The sequence below is a fragment of the Hyaena hyaena genome, unplaced genomic scaffold (genome assembly GCF_003009895.1).
Source record: "Hyaena hyaena isolate Hyena2069 unplaced genomic scaffold, ASM300989v1 scaffold_3, whole genome shotgun sequence".
NCBI classification, from domain to species: Eukaryota; Metazoa; Chordata; class Mammalia; order Carnivora; family Hyaenidae; genus Hyaena; species Hyaena hyaena.
This window is the reverse complement of record NW_024080635.1, coordinates 1,382,497-1,405,814: the sequence shown is the minus strand read 5'-3', so window position 1 is coordinate 1,405,814 and position 23,318 is coordinate 1,382,497. Positions and strand designations below refer to the sequence as shown.

Genomic DNA, 23,318 nt, shown 5'->3' with positions numbered 1-23,318 from the left:
GTCCTTCGAGGTTACGAATCACGCAACGCCACTAGCTGTGTGGAGCCGTGGTCTGAAAAGAATGACCGTGACATGGAGCCAGTACAGGCGGCTCGTTTCAGAAGGTATTGGCCAGGAAGACAGGCTCCTCTCTCCCCCAGGAACTTGCTCTTCTGGCCTTCTGGAAGAGGAGTGGTTCCTAGAGTTCTACAAATCCAGTGCACTGGGGCTTCATCACCCACAGCAGGGAAGCGAGAGAAGGACCAAATAGAAAATTGTCTTACCTGAAGCAGCACTGGCCAATGGCCTCAACTTTCTTCTCCTTTCATTTGGATGCATGGCTCGTCAACTCCTCTGCATCATGAGTGCTTGGCGAGTCTTTCCCTGCTCCCAGCAACGTTTCAAAGCAACGGCGCGGTGGTAAGAGGCCGGGCTGTGGAGCCGAAGATGGGCTCACTCTCGGCTTCTGCTACTCCTAGGTGTGCGGACCTCACAATGCACAGACACCGCGTGGAAATCACAGCAGTGCTCACTCCCACAGGGTTACTGAGGAGTGAGACAGTGTATGCAGACCCTGTCACACTGTAAGCATTAAGTAGACGTTAAACCATGAGAAATTATGAGAATACGAAAATATGGAAATCTGCATGTTTTACCGGCTCATGGACTTCTAGGGGATCCTAGGTTAAGAGTCCTTGGCCTTAGAGAAGGACAAATATCATATGTTTTCACGTATAGGAGGATTAGGAGGAACTTGACGGAGAAACAAGGGGGAGAAGAAGGGCGGAAATGGTGGGGGAAAGGGAGAGAGGCAAACCATGAGAGACTCTTGATTTTTTACAAAAACTGAGGACTGATGGATGTGGGGGGAGGGGGGATGGGCATGGAGGAGGACACTTGTGGGGATGAGCACTGAGTGTTATGTGGAAACTAATTTGACAATAAACTATTTGTAAAAAAAAAAGAAAAAAAAAAGAGTCCTTGGCCTGGTTCCTGAAAGTCAGGAAGACAACAGCTGTCGCCAATGCTGGCATTTTCTCTGAACTCCATCATCACGTCCTGGTAATGTGCTGTGTACCGGGAATCCGGGTCACCAGTGTTGCCAGCACACTTGAAGGGCAAGGGTCATTTCTGGTTTACTGACATGGAGATAACTCACCGAGGGCTCGCGGCGGAGGAGTGTCCTCATTTAGTGGTCTTTCTAAGAAAAACTGGTGAGGCTTCCTGATGGCCGAGGGCCAATGCTCTTCATTGCGTTCTGTTCCGTCTGCAATGTTCGGTGCCCACAGGAGAGCCTAAGGCACAGGCCCCGGGTCCTCCGACCGGCAGCGAGCGTCCATGGACAAGAACTCACCCCGAGGGGCCCGTCTTGTAGAGCGCTGCACAAGTCACTAAATCACTTCAGCAACAAGGTCAAGGGCACAGACTGCGGCGTCAAGGACTGCTTTTCATGTGCCAACTTGACCTCCTCTGTGCGACCCTGCTGCTCCAGAGTCTTGGTTTCCTCCCCTTAAAATAGGAAAACAACAGTTCCGACTGCCCCACATGCTCCAGGAGGGCCAAGCGAGGTGCTCCAGGCAGGGGAGCGGTTCCCTTGTCCAAATGGTTTTCAGATGGGGAGACCCAGCCCAAAGACGTGGTCTTCTCTCAGGCCATTCTTCTCAACGATACCACGCGGCCTCCTGGGCTTGTTCCACAAATATTTCCCCCAGTCTGTTCCACGTTGATCAAGGAAGGGAAGAATCTTTTCTTCGTAGGGCATTTACATAGCTCAGGGAACGCAAAGATCAGAGCACAAAAGTCGTGTTGGCACCTGAATTGATTGCACAGGTGGGGATGTGGTGAAGCAGAGGGAGGAGCTGGCTCAAGAGGCAGGATTTACTATGCCTGTGGCCACTCTGGATCTCTCCGGAACAAGAAAGCCTGAAGAATGGTGGTGCTCCCAGCCCAGCTTCCTCTGATTTGGGGAACAGCAGGCATTTCTCAGAAACCTCACTGGCAGGGGTGTGTGGGTTGGCTAAGCTTCCGACTCTTGATTTTTGGCTCAGGTCACAGCCTTGTAGTCCGTGAGTTTGAGCTCCGTGTTGGGCTCTGCGCTGACAGCACAGAGCAGCCTGCTTGTGATCCTCTCTCTCTGCTCCTCCCCCCTCATGCTTTTTCTCAAAAACAAATAAACTTAAAAAAAGAAAGAAAGAAACCTCATTGGCAAAGGCAGCCCTTCCAAAGAGTGCGAGGCGCGAGAGCTTCGGTTTGGTACTTTTGCTGAGGAAGAAATGGATTTACAAAGCAGGCAGGAGTGTTAAAGAGGCAGCTGGAGAGGCAGCCGAAACTCTGGCTAGGAATTAGAAGCACTGGCTTTCTAGGCTGCGGGCAACTGTCCACTCAACAATTATCTAGCCCGGCACGAAGCAGATATTTTTGTATCTACTCAGATCCAACTAACATTTATCAAGTGTGTGCTGTGTGCCAGGCACCAAGCACAAAGCTTCTTTTTATAAACTTCGTCTAATGCCAACAAGTCTGAGAAGGTGGCATCACGCCTCTTTCTTCAGACAAGGAAACAGGAGCAGAGGGAACGACTGGCCGGGATTCGCGGCACATCCTCCGAGCTCCAGGCACAGTGCTGTCCCCGCTACGCCAAGCTGCCTTGTCCTCTGGTGCAAGAAAAGCCTGCATCTGAATGGAGGCTCAAGCGGGTGCGGTTCATCTAAAGAGCACACGCTTGGACCTTCATGACCCCTAGTGACAAGAAGGGGCTTCCAAGTTAGATTTAGAATTCAAGGCCATCTTTCTAGTCCAGATCCTCTCAAAAAATGCCACAACATGGGATACAAATTTTTAACATACTTTATTGAGTGGCCAAACAAGGCAGCATTTGGTCAATTAAGAAAGGCACCTCATTGAAAATAATACATCACAGTGCTGACGAGTGATCCCAGTCACAGGATTTGAGGATGGCAAGGACAGTCTTTGGATGGTGTTGCTTAGGACACTTGTTCGTTTATCAACAAGAGTCCCTTCACACATTGTGGATGGAAGATGGCAAGAATGTAGGGAAGCTGGGTGGCTGCTGAGAGCTGACCCATGAGAACGGGTGGACTGGTAAACAGTGGTGTATCCTTAAGGAGGGAGACCAGCCCTGCCTCCCCCACAACTCGAGTCAACTCGACTGGCTGAGCACCCTGCCGCCATGAATCCCATACCCCCGCCCCTACCCCGTCTCTTTCCACTGTGGAGATAATCTTCTGATCTTGTGGTGTGGGGGACCAGGGTCAGGGTCGGTAGTCGAACCCTGTCTTTTCCAAGCTTTAGGAAAGACAGAACAGTTTGATCTCCCGCATTCCTAGCCTGGAGACCCATGAGGTTCTGAGATAAAAGCTGAGGTCTTAGAGCATTGGCTTTAAAAAAAAATTCACCAATCCACAGTAAATCAAACTTTCAATTCCTTAGAAACAATACTGTACTTCCCTATTTCTACTTACACACTCTAATCAGTTTGTTTTAATTAATTTTCCCCTTCCCCTGTACTCTTTCAGACCCCTCTATCATGTGTGAGAGAGATGGCCTCACTGCCACATGGCTGGTCTTTTGTTACCCCTTTGGGGCCCTCACCACTCTTCCCTCTCCATCCTCACCCTGACCACCCCTCCCCTCTGCCCAGCACCTAAGAGCAGGGATCACGCCGCGGGGTGATGAGCAGTGGTGCAGTCTCGCCTGGCCTTCTGTTACTAGGCTGAAATAGAGAGGAAACAAGAGAGAAGAAAACGGGGTTTTAAAAACCAAGTAAATATCAGGGAAGGCTGGCATGCACGCCCCAGCAACCAAATGCATCAAACACCGGACATATTTCTCTGTCAGGAGAAAGCTCTCATGCCTGCCGCAGTTAAGGCTCTGTAATCAAAAGCAGCAAAAATCTAAATCCTACCCACCCCCAAAAGGGCATACACGTCCCACAGGATCTAGTGTCATCACAGCCCAAATATGCACATGTGAATGTATACGGGTGGGTGACAAATATTTGAGCAAGGATCATGCACGTTCAATTAGCAAACATTCAAAGACTTCAGCTTTGAGGCTGAGGGCCTGCCCCTGACCCCGGTGAAAGGGGAATCAGCTCCCAAGGCCTAGGAGGCCACCCTCACCCAGAGGACTCCAGGCCCCTTGCAGACACACACAGCTCATAGTTTTGGTTTCACTCCTCTTCCTTGAAGTCATGTGCTTCCCAGAAATGCCCCACGACAGACTAGGTTTCCGTTCAGAATGGGTGGGGTTAGCTGACAGCCAGGGACACAAGGCAGAACACAGCTGGCAGGCACTCACTGGAGCCACACAAAAGGGAAGCAAGATGGCCACATACCCGTGCCCAGCTTCCAGATGGACAAGCCCTCTGACAGTTCCACAGACAGCAGGAGACTCAGGTCAGATGGGGACTGGGACTCTAGAGCCCAGTGCACCAAGTCAGCAGATTATGCGGGGACAGGTGGCATTATTTACTGGACCTGCCACTGGTTTTCCAGTGGCTTTTCCTGAGGCCACTGCTTTGTGGCTCCTAACAGTCTATTAATTCATCTGTTTGCCACAAATCAAACCAGAAATCAAAAGGCACCACACGGACCTCAGGAAATGCTTAACAGTTGAGGAGCTGAAGTTAGGAATACAGGCTGGTTACAGTCATAGGTGATCTTATTTTTGGGTGATCTTTTCTTGGGGAGTCTGTGGCTACTACCACATGAAGTCAGGGGTGAAGGATTGGATCTGAAGGGGAGAGAGTTTGAGTTTAAAAGGGACACATCTGATTTGGGTTTCATATTTTGGAGAGACTGGGTTTGAGTAAATTCTAATAAAAACGAGGCCAAGAATAGATCACCTCCAAAGCACTGTTCTGTTCATACTTGGAAACTGAGGCAAAGATGAAACATGAAAACAAACAAACCTACCCTGGTCTCTCTTTGGGAGGTGAACTGGCTGTTCTCAGATGCCCAGCCTGGATGTTCAGAAGACAGTCTGAGTTCAAAAGGACCGTCTGCTTGGTTTAATTCTTTGGCAACAATTCCGTTTTCAAACACAGGTCCCAAATGATCCCTACTTTACAGCACTGTGATACAGATCACAAAACTATTCCAGCTTGGCTTGGGTCTTTCTATGGTGATATCCTCTCCCAGTAACTTCGGGAATCTGTAACGTAAATGCCTTTTTTCTTCCATTTAGGGGCAAAATTAATGATCTGCATCCACACACTGACTCAGGTGGCTTTTCGTTGTGGGCCGGAGAGCAAGTGGAACTCCTGCCAACAATCTGCCATAGGGAACTTCGGCCCTGCATTACTTTATGTGATCCTAGACTTCTATTCAGTTGCTGGAGATGGGATAAATACCATGAGGTTTTAGAACTGGGGTGCCTGGTAGATAGCCGACTTAGGTTACTTTGGTTAAAAAAAAAAAATCAGGGGTGCCTGGGTGGCTTAGTCGGTTAAGCGTCCGACTTTCGCTTAGGTCATGATCTCGCGGTTCGTGGGTTCGAGCCCCATGTCGGGCTCTGTGCTGACTGCCAGCTCAGAGCCTGGAGCCTGTTTCAGAGTCTGTGACTCCCTCTCTCTCTGACCCTCCCCTACTCACGCTGTCTCTCTCTCTCCTAGAAATAAATAAAACATTAAAAAAAAATCAAATCAAGAGCATGGCTAAAGGAGTGAACAGCTGATAAAGCAACCTTGTCTGTATCTTAGAAAGAAAGAAGAGTGTACACGTACCTAAAACCAGCGCACACACATACACACAACAGATGAGATGAGAGTTGCACACACGCTAAAGATACATCAAGCAAGTGCTTTTTTAATCAATACAACAAATGGTATTCTTTCTTGCCTCAGGAAGCTTCTCTCTGCCTGCTCTGCAGTCCCCACCACTCCCTCAACAGGGACAGGAAGAAGACAGAAACTCCTTTTTTGGACCCAACGTTAGATAAACATAACCAAGTCTTTACATGTGGCTTTGGAGAAGGCCGCTAGGATGCTGGCGAACACGACATCGGGGGTCTGGGTGGCGTCGATGGTGGAGTGGATCCCTCGTTTGCTGTAGTACTCCACCAGTGGGGTGGTCTGAGTGTGGTAGGCCTCCAGGCGGATTTTCAAGGCCTTCTCATTATCATCTGATCGGCGGATCAAGGGTTCCCCTGTGATCTGAGAACAGGAAGAGAACAATGAAAGTCTGGGACCGTTAGCAAGGTTTCCTTCTCTGATGCCAGATGCGGATTTGTGACGCTGCCTGATCCCAAAGTCCATCAGAGAGAAAGACAATCTAGACTCCCCTCCGCTAAAAAACTGTAAAGAACGTTGCTACTCCTGGCAAGCTGGTCCCAAGAACAGACTGGCCGATCCAGAGAAGTCGGCGAGCCTGAGACAGCAAGCGCGAGGAAAGGGGTTGGAGGGAGGAAGATGGACAAGGCCTGTCTCTCACAGCTTCTGCTCGGGCTGTTTACCCTCAAGGTAAACTTCTAGGATCAGAAGTGGAAAGACAGAGGCCCCCGGGACCAGGAGAATATGCAATTGTAACTTTAGTCACTGAAGTCGTTGCTGTTTTTACTAGGGTGTCGGCCATCACCATTCTAAGAGGCAGGTGAAGCGAGAAAGATGGAATTCCCAACCTGGTGAGATGTGACTGAACTGACGTTATGGCTTTGCATCCTGTATGACCTGACGAACTAGTCTCAAGTGACAAAGGCAGGGGCGCCTGGGTGGCTCAGTCGGATGAGTGTCCGACTTCAGCTCAGGTCATGATCTCACAACTTGTGAGTTTGAGTCCTGCATCGGGATCTGTGCTGACAGCTCAGATCCTGGAGCCTGCTTCAGATTCTGTGTCTCTCTCTCTTGGGGCCCCTCCCCTGCTTGCGCTTTGTCTCTCTCTGTCTCTCCAAAATAAGTAAACGTTAAAAAAAAAAAGGTAAACCCAGAAAATTCTTCCTACTGCATGTTCTTAAAACAGACGAATTGGACTCTTTATGGCAAACGTTACCGTGAACATGTTCGAGCCCCTCCCTTTTACATCTTTAAGCAATTGAAGACTGTTGTAAGAACTCGGCAACATTAATCCAGCCAAAATAGTCTGATTCTGTAGGACACAGCAGAGTCACCAAAGAGAAAGGACATTCTTCTGAAGTAGGATCAGTCAACACATTTCTCTTCAGTACTGTTCTCCCAGCTTGGCTCTACTTCTGAGCTTCCAAACAGCCTTCTCCTGAGACTAGTTGGCCATTTAGGTCACCGTAATGCCAGAGAGGGACTGCTCTGGACAAAAAACAGGCATAAACCGGGCACTGTGAAGTAGCTGGTGCTGGTATCTACCTCAAGGTCAAACTATAAACCACCTGGAGGGGCACAGTCTAGATAGAAGAGTCGCAACCCATGTGATTTATGTGTTAGTGATACTTCCCGTGGTTAAGTTATTAACAATGGTGGGAATAAAGGGAATATGGAAAGAACAAAGAACAAGAAAGAATGGACACTTTCTTGCCCCGAGTTTACATACGTCATCTTTCATGGGCTCCTTTGGGGGGTTGAACTCCTCGTGGTAGGAACGGCCACTCAGGGGGTGAATCAGCCTGAAAGACAGCAAGTGAACATGAGTCAGGTTGTCTGAAAGTATCCCTGTACCCCAGAGGTCGCCCAGTTGTCAAGTAGCGCCAGAGAAGCTAGATGTGAGGACTTGGCCTAGAACACAACGCAGCTGTAGGCATCGCTTGCTTGGGAAGGTAACTGGGCTTCCAGGAGAGCTTTCACCAGAAGGAGTTTTGTTTTCTACTCTGACCTGACATGGTCATGAGTGCCTGGCTGCTGGGGCTGGCCTAAGTGCCTAATGTGGGAAGCCGGTCTCACACAGCCACTCATTCTACTCACCCAACAAACATTTCTTTACTAAGTGCTTAGTCCGATTTAGGTCTTACGCTGAATCCAGGGGCTACAGAGCACGAGTCAAGATACCTGATCACAAGCAGTGCTTACTTTAGTGGAGGAGATGATGGGGAAAAAAAACTAAAGTACATGTGATAATCCTTTAATAGCGATTTGTGCAAAGTGCTATGGGGGGCAGAGGACAGAGAACCTAACCCGATTTTCTATTGTAGTTTGGTTATAAAAAGCAGACGGGTGTGATAGAAGGAACGTGGCCCACTAGACAGCGCAGCACACCTCTGACATCGTGTAGATAAAAGGCAACCCCAGCATGAGAGTGCAGTATGAATACCAGCACCAGGAGACATCACTGACTCAACCAGCCACGGAGTGCCCAAGAATGAGCATTTGTTTGGCACTGAAAATCAAGCTGGTCACTCCATCTGTGCCATGTTCCTGACCGGGAGTGGCCACACCACAGGGGCCACAGAACCTCAGAAGGGAAGAAGGCAGGCCAAACACTGCTTGGCAGCCAGGGCCTGTCTGGTTTCCCCATTTTGTCCCAACCAAGGCTTCCTTATTTAACTGATGGCTGCTCTCCTTGTGAAGGTCTGCCAAACCAGAACTTCCCAACATTTTTCACCTCTTGGCACGTGCAGAAAAACTATTTATATAGTACGTGGGTGCCTGTCTCTCCGGAAGAGCCCACCTGCCCAGCCACTCTGACGGCTGAAGGGATCAGCATCTCACCACATCAGCTGAGCTGGGAAAGTTGGAGCCAGACCATTGAAACCTGGGCAGACACCTTCATAAAATGTAATAGTGAGTTTTACTGACAGCACAGTTTTGAAGGGCCAAGTGGTCCATTTACAGCATTGGTGGGGGCAGGTGAGGCTGAGTAAAGAAGCTATACTGAGTGGCCTGCACATGCCACCATGTGACAGGAGGTCTGGCCCTCTTTTACTGGAATCGCTAAAGCGGTTCCTCGGGTGCCTCCACTGGGGAATGCCATCCATCGGGAGATCCAGGGAGAGGCCGCGGGCATGAGATGTGGACCACGATTCTTCTACCTTCTGGAAAGCACATGGCACACAGCAGCCGGACCGCAGCAGACACAACTCTTTCCTGTTCACATGCCTGCATCTCTTCCTCACTGGGATTCCCCCAGCCCTCCAGTTACATACAACAGTCTGCTCCTTCCCCGCGCATGGACTTCATTTTAAGAGAAATGCATGGCTCATTCCCTACAGGGGAAATGAAAGAAAGTCCAAGATCCAAGTTCTCAAAGTGGGGTCGGTTTCAGGACCAACCAAAACAGCTCTAAGAGCCCCTGAGCCTGACCTAGTGGTCAGTGCGGGTGGCGATGTGGAGCGATCAAGGCTGGGATTCTAGAGCCACTGCTGCCTCGAGTGTGATACTTCAGATGTCTGTTTTCTCATCCACAAAGCGGGGATGACTCGAGACATCAGGAGAGCCAACTGGTAGAAAAATCAGGATACCAGAGAGCCAACGCTGAATAAGTTAAAACCAAAACTCACTAACCACACATATTCAAGAAATAAAGTAATGATTCATAAAATTGCCAGAAATGAGGTCCGAGCTAATCAAAAAGATTCTTACAGTGGGGTCGTTATGTCAGAATTAAATAAGGTCTGTATTTAACCAACTAGTTCCTGACTTTTTTCTTCCAACTGTCAGTGCAGTGGACTCGGAGGCAGAAAGCAGGCTTTCGGTGCTAGTTCTGCCACTGATCCAGAGTGAACTTGAAGAAAACACCTCCACCTTCTGGCCTGGCCTGTCCCAGCCTCTGTGAGGGTGCGGGTCACACGACAACATTCACTCCCAAACTGAGAGACTTAGTCTTCTTCATTCTCTACAACAATCTTGTAGTTTGCTCTTCAGAATCTCTGTTCCCCACCAGCCAACCCCAGCTAAAAGCTTCTATAACTCCACGTGTCGGCCACAGCCAGGCTCCTCCTAGGTGGGGTCTTATCCGTTTCTCTTTTCCCACAATTTAGCCTGTGCGCGAGGGCCAAACTAACATTCTTAGAATGCGATTTCTGCCACACTTCATGGCTTAAGAATGTCCTTGGGGGTGCCTGGGTGGGTTAGTCAGCTGAGTGTCTGAATTTGGTTCAGGTCATTATCTTGCGGTTTGTGAGTTCAAGCCCTACGTTGGGCTCAATGCTGTCAGCGCAGAGCTGGCTTCAGATCCTTTCTCCCTTTCTCTATCCCTCCTCCACTCTCACTCTCTCTCTCTAAGGAAAAAAAAAACCCTCAAGAAAACACAAAAAATCACAACAACAACAACAAACCAACCAACATCCATGACTCCTGATGCATCTATCCTCTTCTCCTTGGCAAACCTTCCCCAGTCAAGCCCTTATCCTGCCTTCCCAACAGCACTCACTCTACCACTCAGCTCCTCTAGATCATTCCTCTAGGTCTGGACAGACATTCTGCCACTAGTCCCAGCTAGAGGCTCTCCTGCAACCTATACTTATTCCTGCCTCTACTCCCTTCCTGGAAAGCCCCACCAAAATCTTCTCCATCCAGGAAGGTCAAGTTGACACTATGCCTCGCCTAGGAAGCCCTCCCTCCCTGCTCCCAGGCTCGCTCCTTAGGACTACCAATGTGCTAACCAGCCCGGGTTCCATGTATGGCTTCTAGACTCTCTGAGGTCAAGGATGGGCACATTGTTCTTTTCTATCTTTTCCTGGTCCCCTGCCCCTGAGTCTAGCACTGTGTTGCACACAAAGCAGGCACTCAGGAAGCTGGGCCGATCGAAGCAAAGGGCCCCAGGGTCAACTAGTGCTACTAACATCTGCTTTGCACATTAGGGGCCCCAGCCCTGGTAATGTGTCTTCCTATCAACCTTATCACTTGTTGGCCTATATCAACTTTGTCTACCCTGTGCCATTGGGGATGCAAAAAAACCAAAAAATTCCTGCACTGAAGGCGCCTATGGAATAGCTAGAAACATGAAACTTGGACATCTGCATAGGAGATTAACAAAAGGTGGATCCCGGCATATCTAATAAAGCCTCTCAGGAAAACACCTGTAACACTCACTCTGCTGTCTGTTTACAGGTCTGCCTCTCTCCGTGATGATACAGACTGCAGACGGATGGAAAAAATGTCCAACCTCATTAGGAAATCAAAGTCATTAAATTTATGAGAAAGCACTGTGCCCCTAAATCCAAAAACTTACATGTACTATGATGGTCACAGCATCAATTTATAGTAGACCTCGAGAAAAACCACAACTGTACAACAATAAGGAGACAATTAAGTAAAGGATGGCTCATCTACCGTGAAATACTGGGCATGGGCAACAATTAAAAATAATGGTCATGATGTCTGGTTCGAGATGGTAGGCTGACCATCTTCCTGAGACTCCAATAAAATGACTAGGGATATAAAAGCCATAGCCCACAATAAAGATGACAATGGGAGGTCTATTAGTGGCTGAGAGCTTCCCACAGGTTTCTGGAAGGCACAGAGCAGATGGCAGAGTGGACAGTGAAACAGGGCGGATGAAACTGTAGCCTAAAGCAGTGGTGACCTTTCAGAGCAAACTTGTTCCGAAACAGAAACAGAAGCATTTCTGGGTTCAATGTTGACTACAAAGAGAAACAAGTACTTGTAAGAATATATTTCTTCTTCTTCTTCTTCATTTGTTTTAAAAGTAAACTCTACGCCCAGTGTGGGGCTTGAACCAAGAACTGCATGCTCCACCGACTCAGTCAGCCAGGTGACCCAAGAAAAAAGCACTTTAAAACAAAGCATGCAACAAAGAAATAGTGCATCTGGCTGAGATGGCTGTACCATGAGCAAAGTTTTCCTCCATTTTCGAAACTCTGTGTAGGTGGTCATATTATTCTCACAATTATACAAAGCCTACAGCAAGGTATGGCAACTCCCAATGGAAAGCAGATTTCAGAGGGTACTAAAATGGAGATAACCACCTAAGGAATGTAGCATTTCAGAAGTACCTACTGTAAGCAAGGCTCTGGCGTGTGCACCTTGTGTATCTAAAATGCACAACAGTTCTTTGCAGCAGGTCGTATTCACCCCACTCTACGCAGGAGCGCTCAGCCTTGGAGAGGCTAGGAAACTTGGCTAGGGTTGGAGCGAAAAGGTGACCGGACTGAGATGCTGTCTGATTTCAAATCCCTTGCTCTGCTTGCCACGTATCCCCATCCCATGCCACCACATCGGCGGATGTCACCGATCAAGACCAATGCAGTTAAAATGGCCCTAAGCTGCGTGGCTGGGATCTGGTAAGAGCAGCTCTGGCGGCCTGACAAAGCTCTGAGGAGGCAGCGCCAGAAGGGACCTTCCAGAGGACAAATACCTTCCTGTGATTCTTCGGATGAGCAGAGAGTCTGGGATGCTGAATTCAATCACAGAGTCCAGCTTCTCTTTCCTCTTCTCCATGAGGTTGTCAAGCTGTAAGAGAGTATGTGGCCCGCCTAAGCTACCAGAGCCCGACTGGAGCCATTTCCCTCAGAGGAATTAACAGCTAAAGGGCCAACCCTTCATTTTCATGCGACGGTGACACAAACGCAAGACACCCACCATTTCTGCCTGCCTCACAGTCCGAGGGAAGCCATCTAGGAGAAAACCATTTTTGCACTGAGGCGTCTCCAAATTCTTCTCAATGAGCTCCACTACCATTTCGTCGCTCACCTGGAAGTTAAGAACAAGACAGCCTCGGGTTTAAATCTGTTAATTAGATGACATTAGCCCCACTCTAGGGCCAGTAGTCTGTGTCCATACAACCTGATTACTAAGCAGTATGTTCTCTTGGCCCCAGAAAAGCAAAAACCAGAGCAAATCAGGAATGACTCCATTTGTGGCGCTTGGGTGGCTCAGTCGGTTAAGTGCCCGACATTGGCTTAGGTCATGATCTCACAGTTTGTGGGTTCGAGCCCCCGCGTCGGGCTCTGTGCTGACAGCTAGCTCAGAGTCTGGAGCCTGCTTCTGATTCTGTCTCCTTCTCTCTGCTCCTTCCCAGCTCGTGCTCTGTCTCTCTCAAAAATAAATAAACATTAAAAAAAAAAAAAAAGAATCCTTCCCATCAGATAACAGCACATCAGCAAGCAGCTGTCCTCAAAGCACAAGAAAGGTGAGGGCTCATGGCTGAGAGCTCACCTGAGGTGGGGGTTGACTAAAATGCAGAAAGGTGCCAACCTTCCATTTCACAATTCTCATTAGGCTAACAGTAAAGTAGTCCAGGCCATCCTGGACATGAGGTAACAAAGAAGGTCACTGAACTGGCAAGACTGGGTCAGAACCAAGGAAGTGAGGCCCCAGCCCGACAGACTTGCAAGCCGCTCTAGAAGCCCCAGTGAGGACCTCTCCCAGCTTTTGAAAACTGGTTTTCCTCCCAAGCTTTCATAGAAAGAGAAGTTCCCTATCATTGTAACAGTGAAGGCTGCCCATCTTGGTAGCTAATGCTCTTATCTCCTGGGACCAGCTGTGAACTTGGGGACAAAGTACAAGCTGTGTGACTAAGTAAAGGCTGCAGATAAGTAATCTCGTGGCGATATCCCAATTTTTTCTCAGTACAAGATCTTCTGCCAAGACCCAAAGTCCAAAATATTTGGCTTTCTAGCTTAACTCACAGTTTCACAAACACGAAGGGGAAAAGCTAGAAGTAAAGGGGCGAGTGGGCAGGCAGGGCACCACTGGATACAGCTACTGCATCCTAAAGCCTGCCAGGAGGTAACTCGGGGATAAAGGCAAATTCCAGTGCCTTCCCCAATGAACATTCTAAGATATGAAAAGACCAGAGGGCCAAGTACAAAATGACTTTTAAAAAATGTCTATTTATTTGAGAGAGGGAGAGAGCACTTGTGTGGGAGATGGAGGGGGGGGAGCGGGGGGGCGGGAAATATCCCAAGCAGGCTCCATGCTGTCAGCACAGAGCTGGACGTGGGGGCTTGATCTCAGAAACCGTGAGATCGTGACCTGAGCTGAAATTGAGTCAGACGCTTAACCAACTGAGCCACCTAGGTGCTCCACAAAATGACTTCTGAAGGTGATTCCCGGAGGCCAGGTCCCAAAATAACTCAGTTACAACTAATTTATGGCACTAATCAAAGAAGATTTAGTAGATCACAGATTGTAATTGTCCAATCAGATCAATTGGACTAAAAACCTAAGAAAATGCTATTTTATTCCCCAAATAGGAAGAATTACTTTTGTTAATTGTCAAACAATTCCTCTGTTAGAGACGTGGGAACACAGTGGCACCAAAACAAGGTGAAAACACTCGGTGGTTTCCCAGGTCCTCTCCTGGGGGCATGCTTGAGCTCTGGCCTAAGGATGGCAGTTTCATTTCTGGCTCTAAAAACGGGGCGTATTATAAAATGTATCAGCAAAAGGAACCTCAAGAATATGGTGAATAAAACAAATGCCACAATTCAGAATGAACCAAGTAAGTCGCTACTCTGTAAGCTCATAGAGCGTGCCAGTTTGTTAAAACAACCCACAGCACAGGGCTGTCCGGACAGAATCTTCTACAGTGACGGAAATGTGCCATACCTGTGCTGGTGAACAAACATATGAAATGTGGCAAGTGAGACAGAGAAACCGAATTTTCAAGTAAATGAAAGGTAAATGAATCACCATGGTCACATGTGGCCAGTGGCCACCAAATCAGGCAGTGCAGATCTAGACTCGGGAATATCAACACTCACTGGTGCCACCAAACCTACCAGTTTCCCGGCATCCATAGTTGCTTTCAGCTTTTTTCCCAGTTCTGATCCGGAAGCCACCATGGCCCTCAGCATGTCCCCAGTGGCCAAGTGGCAGACACAGAAGTTTTCGGCCAACTTGGGTGCCTGTGGAGAGGAAGACAAGGACCAAGACAGCGTTAACACTGCAGGCCCGGGCATCAGACTGCCTGGATGTGAACCTGGCCGTCACTCACTGGCTGTGTGAACTTAGGCAAATGCTGATTTCCTTACCTGTAATAGGGATAAAAGTACCTTATATTATACTGTAATGTATGATTACAAGGTTATAGTAAGAATTATGTAAAGCACTTAATACACGTAAAGCACTTAAAACTGCATCTAGCACATAAGAAGCTATTACTACTACTTCCACTATACACACTAGTGACACAAAACCTCAGTTCATAAAGGGGAAGAATAAAAATAGCAGCATCAGTCCTTCAGGACATGGTTGCCATGAAGTTTATTTTTATTTATTTTTAACTTTTCCTTTAATGCTTATTTATTAAAAATTTTTAAAAATGTTTATTTCTGAGAGAGACAGAGTTTAAGTGGGAGAGGGTCAGAGAGAGACACACAGAATGTGAAGGAGGCTCCAGGCTCTGAGCTAGCTGTCAGCACAGGGCCCGACGCGGGGCTCGGACCCATGAATGGTGAGATCATGATCTGAGCTGAAGTCGGCTGCTTAACCAACTGAGCCACCCAGGTGCCCCAATTTGTATTTAATTTTTAAAGATTTTATTTCTAAGCAATCTCTACACCCAGGGTGGTCTTGAACTTACAAATGTGAGATCAAGAATCACATGCTCTACCGACAGAGTCAGCCAGGCACCCCGGCTGCTGTGAAGTTTAAAGGAGCTGATGTATATAAAGCATTCAGGACAACGCCTGGCATATAACGTGTTGAATGAACATTTGCCAAAGGAATGAATGTGTGAGTGTCAAGCAGTGTGGCCACTGGCCTGCGAGGCAGCTGGGCAAGGTGAAGAGTGCAGGCTCCCCCAGGCAGATCTGGCCCTTCTCCTTCCCTATTACTAACCTCTCAGAGGCTTAGGTTCCTCATCTGTTTAAAATGAAGGCAAAAAGGCTCCATCTTGGAAAGTAGCTCTGAGGATCAGACAGGATACAAAAACAGAGCATTTGGCCAACATTAAACACTTACATAGTAGTTTTAGGAGGCAGTATAGCCTTTTGGTTAAGAACTTGGGATTCAGGGGTGTCTGGGTGGCTCAGTCAGTTAAGCGTCCAACTTCAGCTCAGGTCATGATCTCATGGTTCATGAGTTCGAACCCCGCATTAGCTCAGAGCCTGGAGCCTGCTTCAGATTCTGTGTCTCTCTCTCTTTGTCCCTCCTCCACCTGCACTGTCTCTCTCTGTCTCTCAAAAATGAATAAACATTAAAAACAAAATAATAAAAAAAAAAGGGCTTGGGATTCAGAGTCAACATACCTAGGTTTCAGGCACCAATGACACTTGAGAAAAATGGTATTACCTTGCTAAGTTTCAAATTTCCTCTAAGTCAAACGGAAACAGTAGTAGTATCTCCATCATGGGTTGATGGGATCAAACGGAGTTTGGCACATGCACATAGAGACTGGCGCATAGTAGGTACTCAACTAGCTGGTACTGTACCCCCTGCCCAAATCCCACATTTATTCATACAGAAAGAAAACACTGATGTAGGGTGCCTGGGTGGCTCAGACTTTGGCTCAGGTCATGATCTCACTGTTTGTGGGTTCGAGCCCCATGTTGGGCTCTGTGCTGACAGCTCAGAGCCTGGAGCCTACTTCACATTCTGTGTCTCCTCTCTCTGCCCCTCTCCTGCTCACACTCTGTCTCTATCTCTCAAAAATAAATAAACATTAAAAAAAAAAAAAAAAAAGAAAACACTGATGCCTCTTTCAAGCCCTGCTGGCAGCCAGGAAAACAAGAGACATGGGCCCCGCCTTCTAGGAACTCCTGGATCAGTGGATAATACATCAGAGTAAAGACTAGAAACAGGAAGAAACTCTGGACAGTCCAGCGTTGGTTGTAGTGCCCCCCAGACACCCCCCCACCCCACCCCCCACAGAATTTATAAGGAACAGAATCAGTTCAAGAAACTGAATCCTTAGCTTTCTGATTCAACTGTCTTATAAAGTAAGTACAGTTGGATTCTATTCAAACCAGTTCACTGGGAGTTTTCTTAGTTGCACATGAGAAAAGCTAAATAGATAGGGTTCGATGCAGCAAATTCCAGTTTGTGATTCATGGACTAATTCAGTTCAAACAAAGAAATAACCTCATAGCAAAATGGAACCCAGCTGAAGAAGGCATTTAAAACTACACTTCAGAAAACTACTGAGGGTCAGGACCTTCTGGCAGTGGAAAACCTGGTCCTCCAGGCTGGTGTGGTGGCCACAGACCCAGAGAACTGAGCTTCTCTGCCACTCTTTGCCTTGGTTGTTAAAATGAACTTGGGTGAACATTCTGGAGATCAGGCTTGTTCAAGCCGAAAGGCTGACCAAAACATCAGAGAAGGGCTGTAACCAAAGAACCTAACTGTTCTGTTTCTCCCCCCCCCCCCCCCCGCAGGATTCCTATGTTCCTTTCCAGACGCCAGGATTCCACGGCCATGGCTGTGTGGAAGAACATTCCACGAGGGAAGCTACGGTGAGGCTGAAGACGAATTCCTTCATTCTCTGCCGGCTGCACGGGAGTCAATGTGTTTGGAAAGAGCATGGACTTTGGAGTCAGATTTACAAAGGGATCCTGGCTAAGGCACCCAACAGCTATGTGACCTTAGGTTACTTAACTTCTCAGAATCGGTCTCCTCACCAGTCAAATGAGGATGTCTACTGCATCAGGCCATTGAGAGGATAAAATGACAAAAGTACTGAAAACACTGGACACATAGTAGGCATTCAAAATAAATAAAAAACCTCCCTCCGTGGTCTTCTCTTTTGCATTACTCTCTACTTCCAAACGACAGAAGCAGCCTGATGAAATAACCATATTATATTCCCCCCAACTTCAAGCTGATGTTTTAGTGCACTGCTTCTAGTCTAGATCTCCTGGGGGTGCAGCTAAAATGCAGATTCTGATTCCATAGGGTAGGGCCTGAGCATCTACATGTTTAAGGTTTATTTATTTTTGAGAGAGAGAGGCAGAGAATGAGCAGGAAGGGGCACAGAGAGAGGGAGACACAGGATCCGAAGTAGGCTCGAGGCCTTGGGCTGTCAGTAGAGTCCGATGTGGGGCTTGAACTCACAAACTGCGAGATCATGACCTGAGCCGAAGTCAGGGGCTTAACCGACTGAACCTCCCAGGCGGCCCGTGAGCACCTGCATTAAGAAGCTTGCAGGCCTGGCTATGCTGTTGGCCCCTGAACCACACTTAGTGCTGAAGCCCTGAGACACTTGTGTCTCACTGGCCACGGATCAAGAGATAGGCTCATCATCCCTGTGAGAACCCTGTTGGGGAGGGTGAGCTTCCGGGGTGCATGGATAAGAAGGGCTAACTAATACCACTAGGGAGATAGCATGGTGGCTTAATGTTCTCAGTTTTCAGTGAATTATCACAGTCATCTGAGGCACACGCTAAAAATACCAAGGCAGGCCCATCCGCAAAGTTCACAACCGAGTGGTTCTCAGGCACCTCCCTGGGTGCACAACCCTGGGTAGTGGTGCAAGATGGGGTTTTTGGTGGTACAGATCTGGGGTGGAAACCAGGATCTACAATTTTCTTGCTGTGACCCTTTGAACAGTTATGCAGCCTTTTTAAGGCCCCAGTTTCTTCATCACTAGAGTATGAATAATAATGTCTACTTTCAGGGCTGTTATGGGGATTTAATAAAATGATGTATGTGAAAATATTCAGCACAGTGCCTGGCATTTAGGGAAGTAAAGGGGAAACTATCAGTTGTTGAGATCTGACTTAATCTCAAACCCACATGTTTTCTCACCTTGACATTATCTTTCTGCCTGCAGTCTTTCCCACTCCTAGGTCCAATGCTCCTGAATATGTAGCTGGAATCATCTCCCAAAATACTACTGGGTGTGGCCGCCCCAATCCCCCAACACACACACATGTTCAGAAGCCTTCCATGTCTCAGTACCATGGAAGGTACCATGGAAGTACCATAGGGAAGAATTCCAAATATTTTAACCTAGCACTCAGTGTCCTCCACAATAAAAGTCCTAACCCTCCCAAGCTCTTCATATTTACCTCCACAGGTCCCCTGTCTGTATGCCCGGCACCACTATGAGTAGCGGCTCCATGTAAGATTCCCAAATACATAATATAAGCATCTCAGAGGACGTTGGCTCTTCTCGGTGCAGAAACACCCTTTCCCTTCTCTCCAGTGGCCTAAGCTTTACCCTTCCCCACAGGCAAATTCTGAGCATATTTCTCCCACCAAAAGTATTCCCAACTATCCCTTCTTCTTCTACTCTGAGTATCCCTTCTACTCTGAGTGTTTGTGACATGCCAAGCAATTTTTCCATGGGTTGCTTTACTGTTATTTAGTATGCGTAACACACAACAAACCCATGAGGAAGAAACTATTCTTATCTGCATTTTATACATTTCAGAGGCTAAATTGCCCATGATCACATAGCTGGTAACAGCAGAGCTGGCAAGGCCCCGCTCTTACCCATGACACTGTATAGCCTTATTAGAAAACAACAGTAACAACCCACAGAGCCTTAGTGGCTGTCTCTGGGGAAGGAGGGTGAGGGTGTGTGTGTGTGTGTGTGTGTGTGCGTAAGGGAGCACAAAGAGGACTTCACCATGCTGACAACATTATGTTTCCTGATATGGATGTAAGCTACACAAATGTAACTGTGAAAATTCGCACTGTGAAAACTCATCAAGCTGCTCACTTACGGTATTTGTTCCTTTCTCCCTGTATATTATACTTCAGTAAAAAGTTTTTTAAAAAGCATAGAAACCTGTGCTTGAATGTCAGCTCTGCCTCTTAACTCACCATGTAACCTCAGGCCAGTGATAGATCTCGGAGACTACTGTTTCATCTATAAACTGGGGACAGAGAGTATTACCAACATCTCTAGGTGGCTAGGAGAAGAATGGAATACTCTCAACAAATTATAGTTCTTGCTCTGACCCTGAACTACCCTAGCATGTGTCAGGGTCACTCACCTGATACTTCCCACGTGGTACTTTGTACTAGTATGCATTGTTTGCGTGCATTTTCATTTCTGCCTCTCCACCTAGATTAATAGCAACAGGGTAAGATGGTGACTCTGCTTGAGAATCCGTCATGAGTTCAAATCTTGCCTTTGCTACTTCTTCATGGATATCCTGGGAGTTAAGATACAGCTTCTGGGCCGCAGTTTATCATTAAAAAGGCATGGACAATAACAGGACCTACTTCCTAGGGTTGTAGGGTTAAGTCAGATAACACGTGACCAGGGGCCTGTCACAGAACTAAGCCAAGGGTGACTATTGTGGTATATTGTATTCTCCTGAGGGGCAAGTGCTGCTCTCTGCATCTCCAGCACCAAAACCATCAAACACAACATGCACAGGGTGGGAGAAAAAGCTAACCCAGGGTAGGAAATAGCAACAGAAAGAGCAGGAACTTTGGAGCCATTCAGATGCAGGACCTGCCAATTACTTGCTAGGTAAACTAGAAAACTGTCTCTTTGACCTTCAGTTTCTTTAGCTGTAAAAAGGGAACAAGAATGTGGGTCTCAGAGAGGTGTTATGTCACTGCGTGGACATAGCTGACGCAGCCTGACCTTCACAGTGGCGGAAAACTGTTTGTGTGGGCCTGTCCAGGAAGAACTGGTATAAAGTTGAACATGTGGAAAAAAACTGCCCGCAGGGGCGGGCAGAGAAAACAGGAAACACGCCTTGGTTATGAGATCTGGGAACTTTGTGAAGGGAGAGTGGATGGAGAGGGAATGGCCACCAGCTGATGGTTGTCGGGGCTGGATACTGGGTACATGGGGACCCATTATTCCATCTTGTCTTCTTTTATGTATTTAACTCTTCATTAAAAAAAAAAGTTAGGATGCATCTGCAGGCTAAATGCTGCTGCAGGCTGCCACTCTGCACAACTTCTGATTTATGAACATGGTTGGTTTCTTTTAAACTCCATTAAAACTACCACCACCAGTATTCCTATATTTCCACCTATTAAAAGAAAGGTATATAGACATTAAAGAACTTGTGTTTCCTTAAGTCCCAAGCACCTCTCCTCTACTTCCACAAAGCCTTCTCTGACCAACGCCCACCATACGCATACCCTTATAAATTAGCTCCTAAGTACAACTGTCTTCAAAACTTCCTGAATACATCACCCTTTACACTGAAATACATCCGTGTTGGGGAGAAGGGAAATGTGTTATTAAGATGAGGAAGGGGCGCCTGGGTGGCTCGGTGGGTTAAGTGTCTGACTTCGGCTCAGGTCGTGATCTCAAAGTTTTGAGTTTGAGCCCTGTGTTGGGCTCTGTGCTGACAGCTCAGAGCCTGCAGCCTGCTTCAGATTCTTTGTCTCCCTCTCTCTCTGCCCCTCCCCTGCTCACGCTCATTCTCTCTCTCAAAAATAAATATTAAAAAAATAAAAAAAAATAAAAAAGATGAGGGAGTCAATAATTACTGAACACCTACGATGTGCCAGGTGGTCATATACGTACCTGGGGGGGGGGGGGGCTTTACACATGTCCATAAATAACATAATCTTCCAACATCCCTGTCAACTTTTTGTCTATGTGAGTGAGGACCCTGTCAGTCTTGTTCACTGCTCCATCTTCAATGTTTGGTGTTCAAGAAATGTTTAAATTATCACCATGTTTCAGGTGAGAACATTTAGGCTCACAAGTTACAAAGCTTGCTAGACTTTACTATAAAACTCTCATTTCAGCACTGGGATGAGTTGCCTCATTACGCAACTACTGAAATGATTAACTTCCATATGAACTAAGAAAAAAGAACTGATGCATTTGAGCTACCCTGTTCATACACAGTCACTTACAGCAAAAGTCTGCAGAGTCTGGGCTTGCAGACTCAGAGCCTAGGTGGCAGTTTCCCTAATAACCAAGGGTAGTAGCAACAGGAAAAAGGAGACTTCAAAGTTACTGAGAACAGGGGATTAGGCAACAGTGAGTTCCAAGGATCAATCAGCTCCAGCTATGGAAAGAAAAGGAAAAGTGGTTGTTCTTGACCTAATGCCCAGAGCCAAAAAAGCATGTATCAGGAATGAACTGAATCTTCCAGACTTCCTTTCTCATCACCCACATGAATCTATGCCTTTCATTAATTTCCAACACCATCAAGTGCCTTATAATGTGCTGGCTGCCAGAGGGATTCCCAAGAATGAGTAAGACAAGATCTTTTCAAGTGCTAGCAAAAGTGGGCACAGAGCTGTCCCCAGAACACCAGTCACTTAGGTGCTCAGATTTTCAAGTATTCCCTCTTTAGAATCTAAGAACAAGCAAGAGCCTGGGGCCTGGGGGTGGCGGTGGGGGGGAGGGGGGCAATGCCAGACCTTAGGCTGGAAGGGGACATTGGTAATCCAACCTATGCTTCCAAATCTTAAATTTGAGTTCATAAATCCCAACCCCGATCTATGGGTCCATTACAGCCCAGATACCAAGTGAGGCCCCACAGTCTGCTAAGGCAGCAGGTAACTTTAGACTCCAATCTCCTGGAGCCCCATGGCTCCTGAGGTTCCAGACGGCAGGAAGTCAATTTTGCTATCTTCAGAAAGCAACCTGACTTCTCTTGACCTGGTTTCTTACCTGTACATTGAGGTGCCTTCTCCCATTCCCCCAACTTAACTGGCTCAGACAGGCCATACCTCATTTTTCTCAGTACTCCTAATCAGCACAGGCCAGCTCCCACTTGGCCCCACGTGCTGGAGATGCTCCTCCACCTACCGTCTTTAATCATTACAAGCAAGCTTCCCCTACCCGGAGTGCCTGGAACATAACCCTGGGCAATCCAGTCCCATATCGCAGGGAATCTGGGGTCCCTGACTCCTCTCAGGCTGTAATCCAGATGCTTCAACTCAAGGCTCTCCCTACCGCTCAAAGCCTCTCAAGCTTCTAGCCCTTTAAGGGATCTAAATCAGTCCTTTGATCCCCTAACAGGACACCTCAAGCCTAGGTCCCTCCAGAACTCTAATTCTAATTCAGACTCCCCCGACCTCTAACTGTATCCTCTCCCAAAGGCCTTACCAGCACCCCCAACCCCCTCCCCAGGCCTAAACCCACGGCCCCGCTCCAGGGCGATCCGGACCTCCGGCCGTCCTGACCTTGGAGTTCCGCGGGCTCCGCCGCCAAGCCCGGCCCTGCAGCTCACCTGCGTACCCTTGCCAGCTCCGGGCGGCCCCAGCAGCACGGCCCGTATGCCTTTAGGGCACTCCGGGGCCGGTTCGGCCGCGGGGACGTTGGGAGCCATGGCCGCCGAGCCTCTCACCGCTCAACCCGCCAGCACACACCTCGCAGGTCAGGGGCTTCCAGCCTAGCGCGCCGCGCACGCCACGCACGGCCCGCTCGCCTCTCACACTGGTCCGTCGCCACGTCCGTCAAGGCCTTCCGCCCGCCCCGAAGCGCGACGGACACTTCAACTCACCAACCGTGCGGCGATACTGGGGAAGACTGGTTTTTGATTGGGCAAAATCAATGCGAGTGAGGAAGGGGCGGGCCATCTTGGTCCGAGGCGGGTTGGGGCTCAGGGCGGGTGTGCAGAGTGGGCGGGAAAAA

The 23,318-nt window shown here is 48.0% G+C and overlaps 1 protein-coding gene across 3 annotated transcripts; it reads right to left on the bottom strand.

The window, feature by feature from the left end:
- Positions 1-2,808: 2,808 nt before the first annotated feature.
- Positions 2,809-23,080, bottom strand: AK2 (adenylate kinase 2). Of its 3 annotated transcripts, XM_039232500.1 has the most exons (7): positions 22,915-23,077; positions 14,587-14,712; positions 12,443-12,553; positions 12,219-12,313; positions 7,500-7,572; positions 5,959-6,154; positions 2,809-3,712 (listed from the first exon to the last, which is right to left on the bottom strand). In XM_039232500.1, the coding sequence occupies exons 1-7, from the start codon at positions 23,011-23,013 to the stop codon at positions 3,708-3,710; spliced, it is 705 nt and encodes a 234-aa protein (XP_039088431.1). In that variant the 5' UTR covers positions 23,014-23,077; the 3' UTR covers positions 2,809-3,707. The 3 variants fall into 3 exon arrangements, with proteins under 3 accessions (XP_039088431.1, XP_039088421.1, XP_039088440.1); XM_039232490.1 differs by lacking the exon at positions 2,809-3,712 and having other exon boundaries at positions 5,782-6,154; positions 22,915-23,078; XM_039232509.1 differs by lacking the exons at positions 2,809-3,712; positions 12,219-12,313 and having other exon boundaries at positions 6,065-6,154; positions 22,915-23,080.
- Positions 23,081-23,318: the final 238 nt, after the last annotated feature.

What these genes read in the sequence shown, in the direction of transcription:
- AK2 (XM_039232490.1), bottom strand. Translation starts at nt 23,013, where the DNA reads ATGGCTCCCAACGTCCCCGCGGCCGAACCGGCCCCGGAGTGCCCTAAA. An exon ending in ATCCGAAGAATCACAGGAAG is followed by an intron (nt 7,573 to 12,218) that starts GTATTTGTCCTC and finishes GCTGTCTTTCAG; the next exon opens with GCTGATTCACCCCCTGAGTG. An exon ending in AGGAGCCCATGAAAGATGAC is followed by an intron (nt 6,155 to 7,499) that starts GTATGTAAACTC and finishes TCCTGTTCTCAG; the next exon opens with ATCACAGGGGAACCCTTGAT.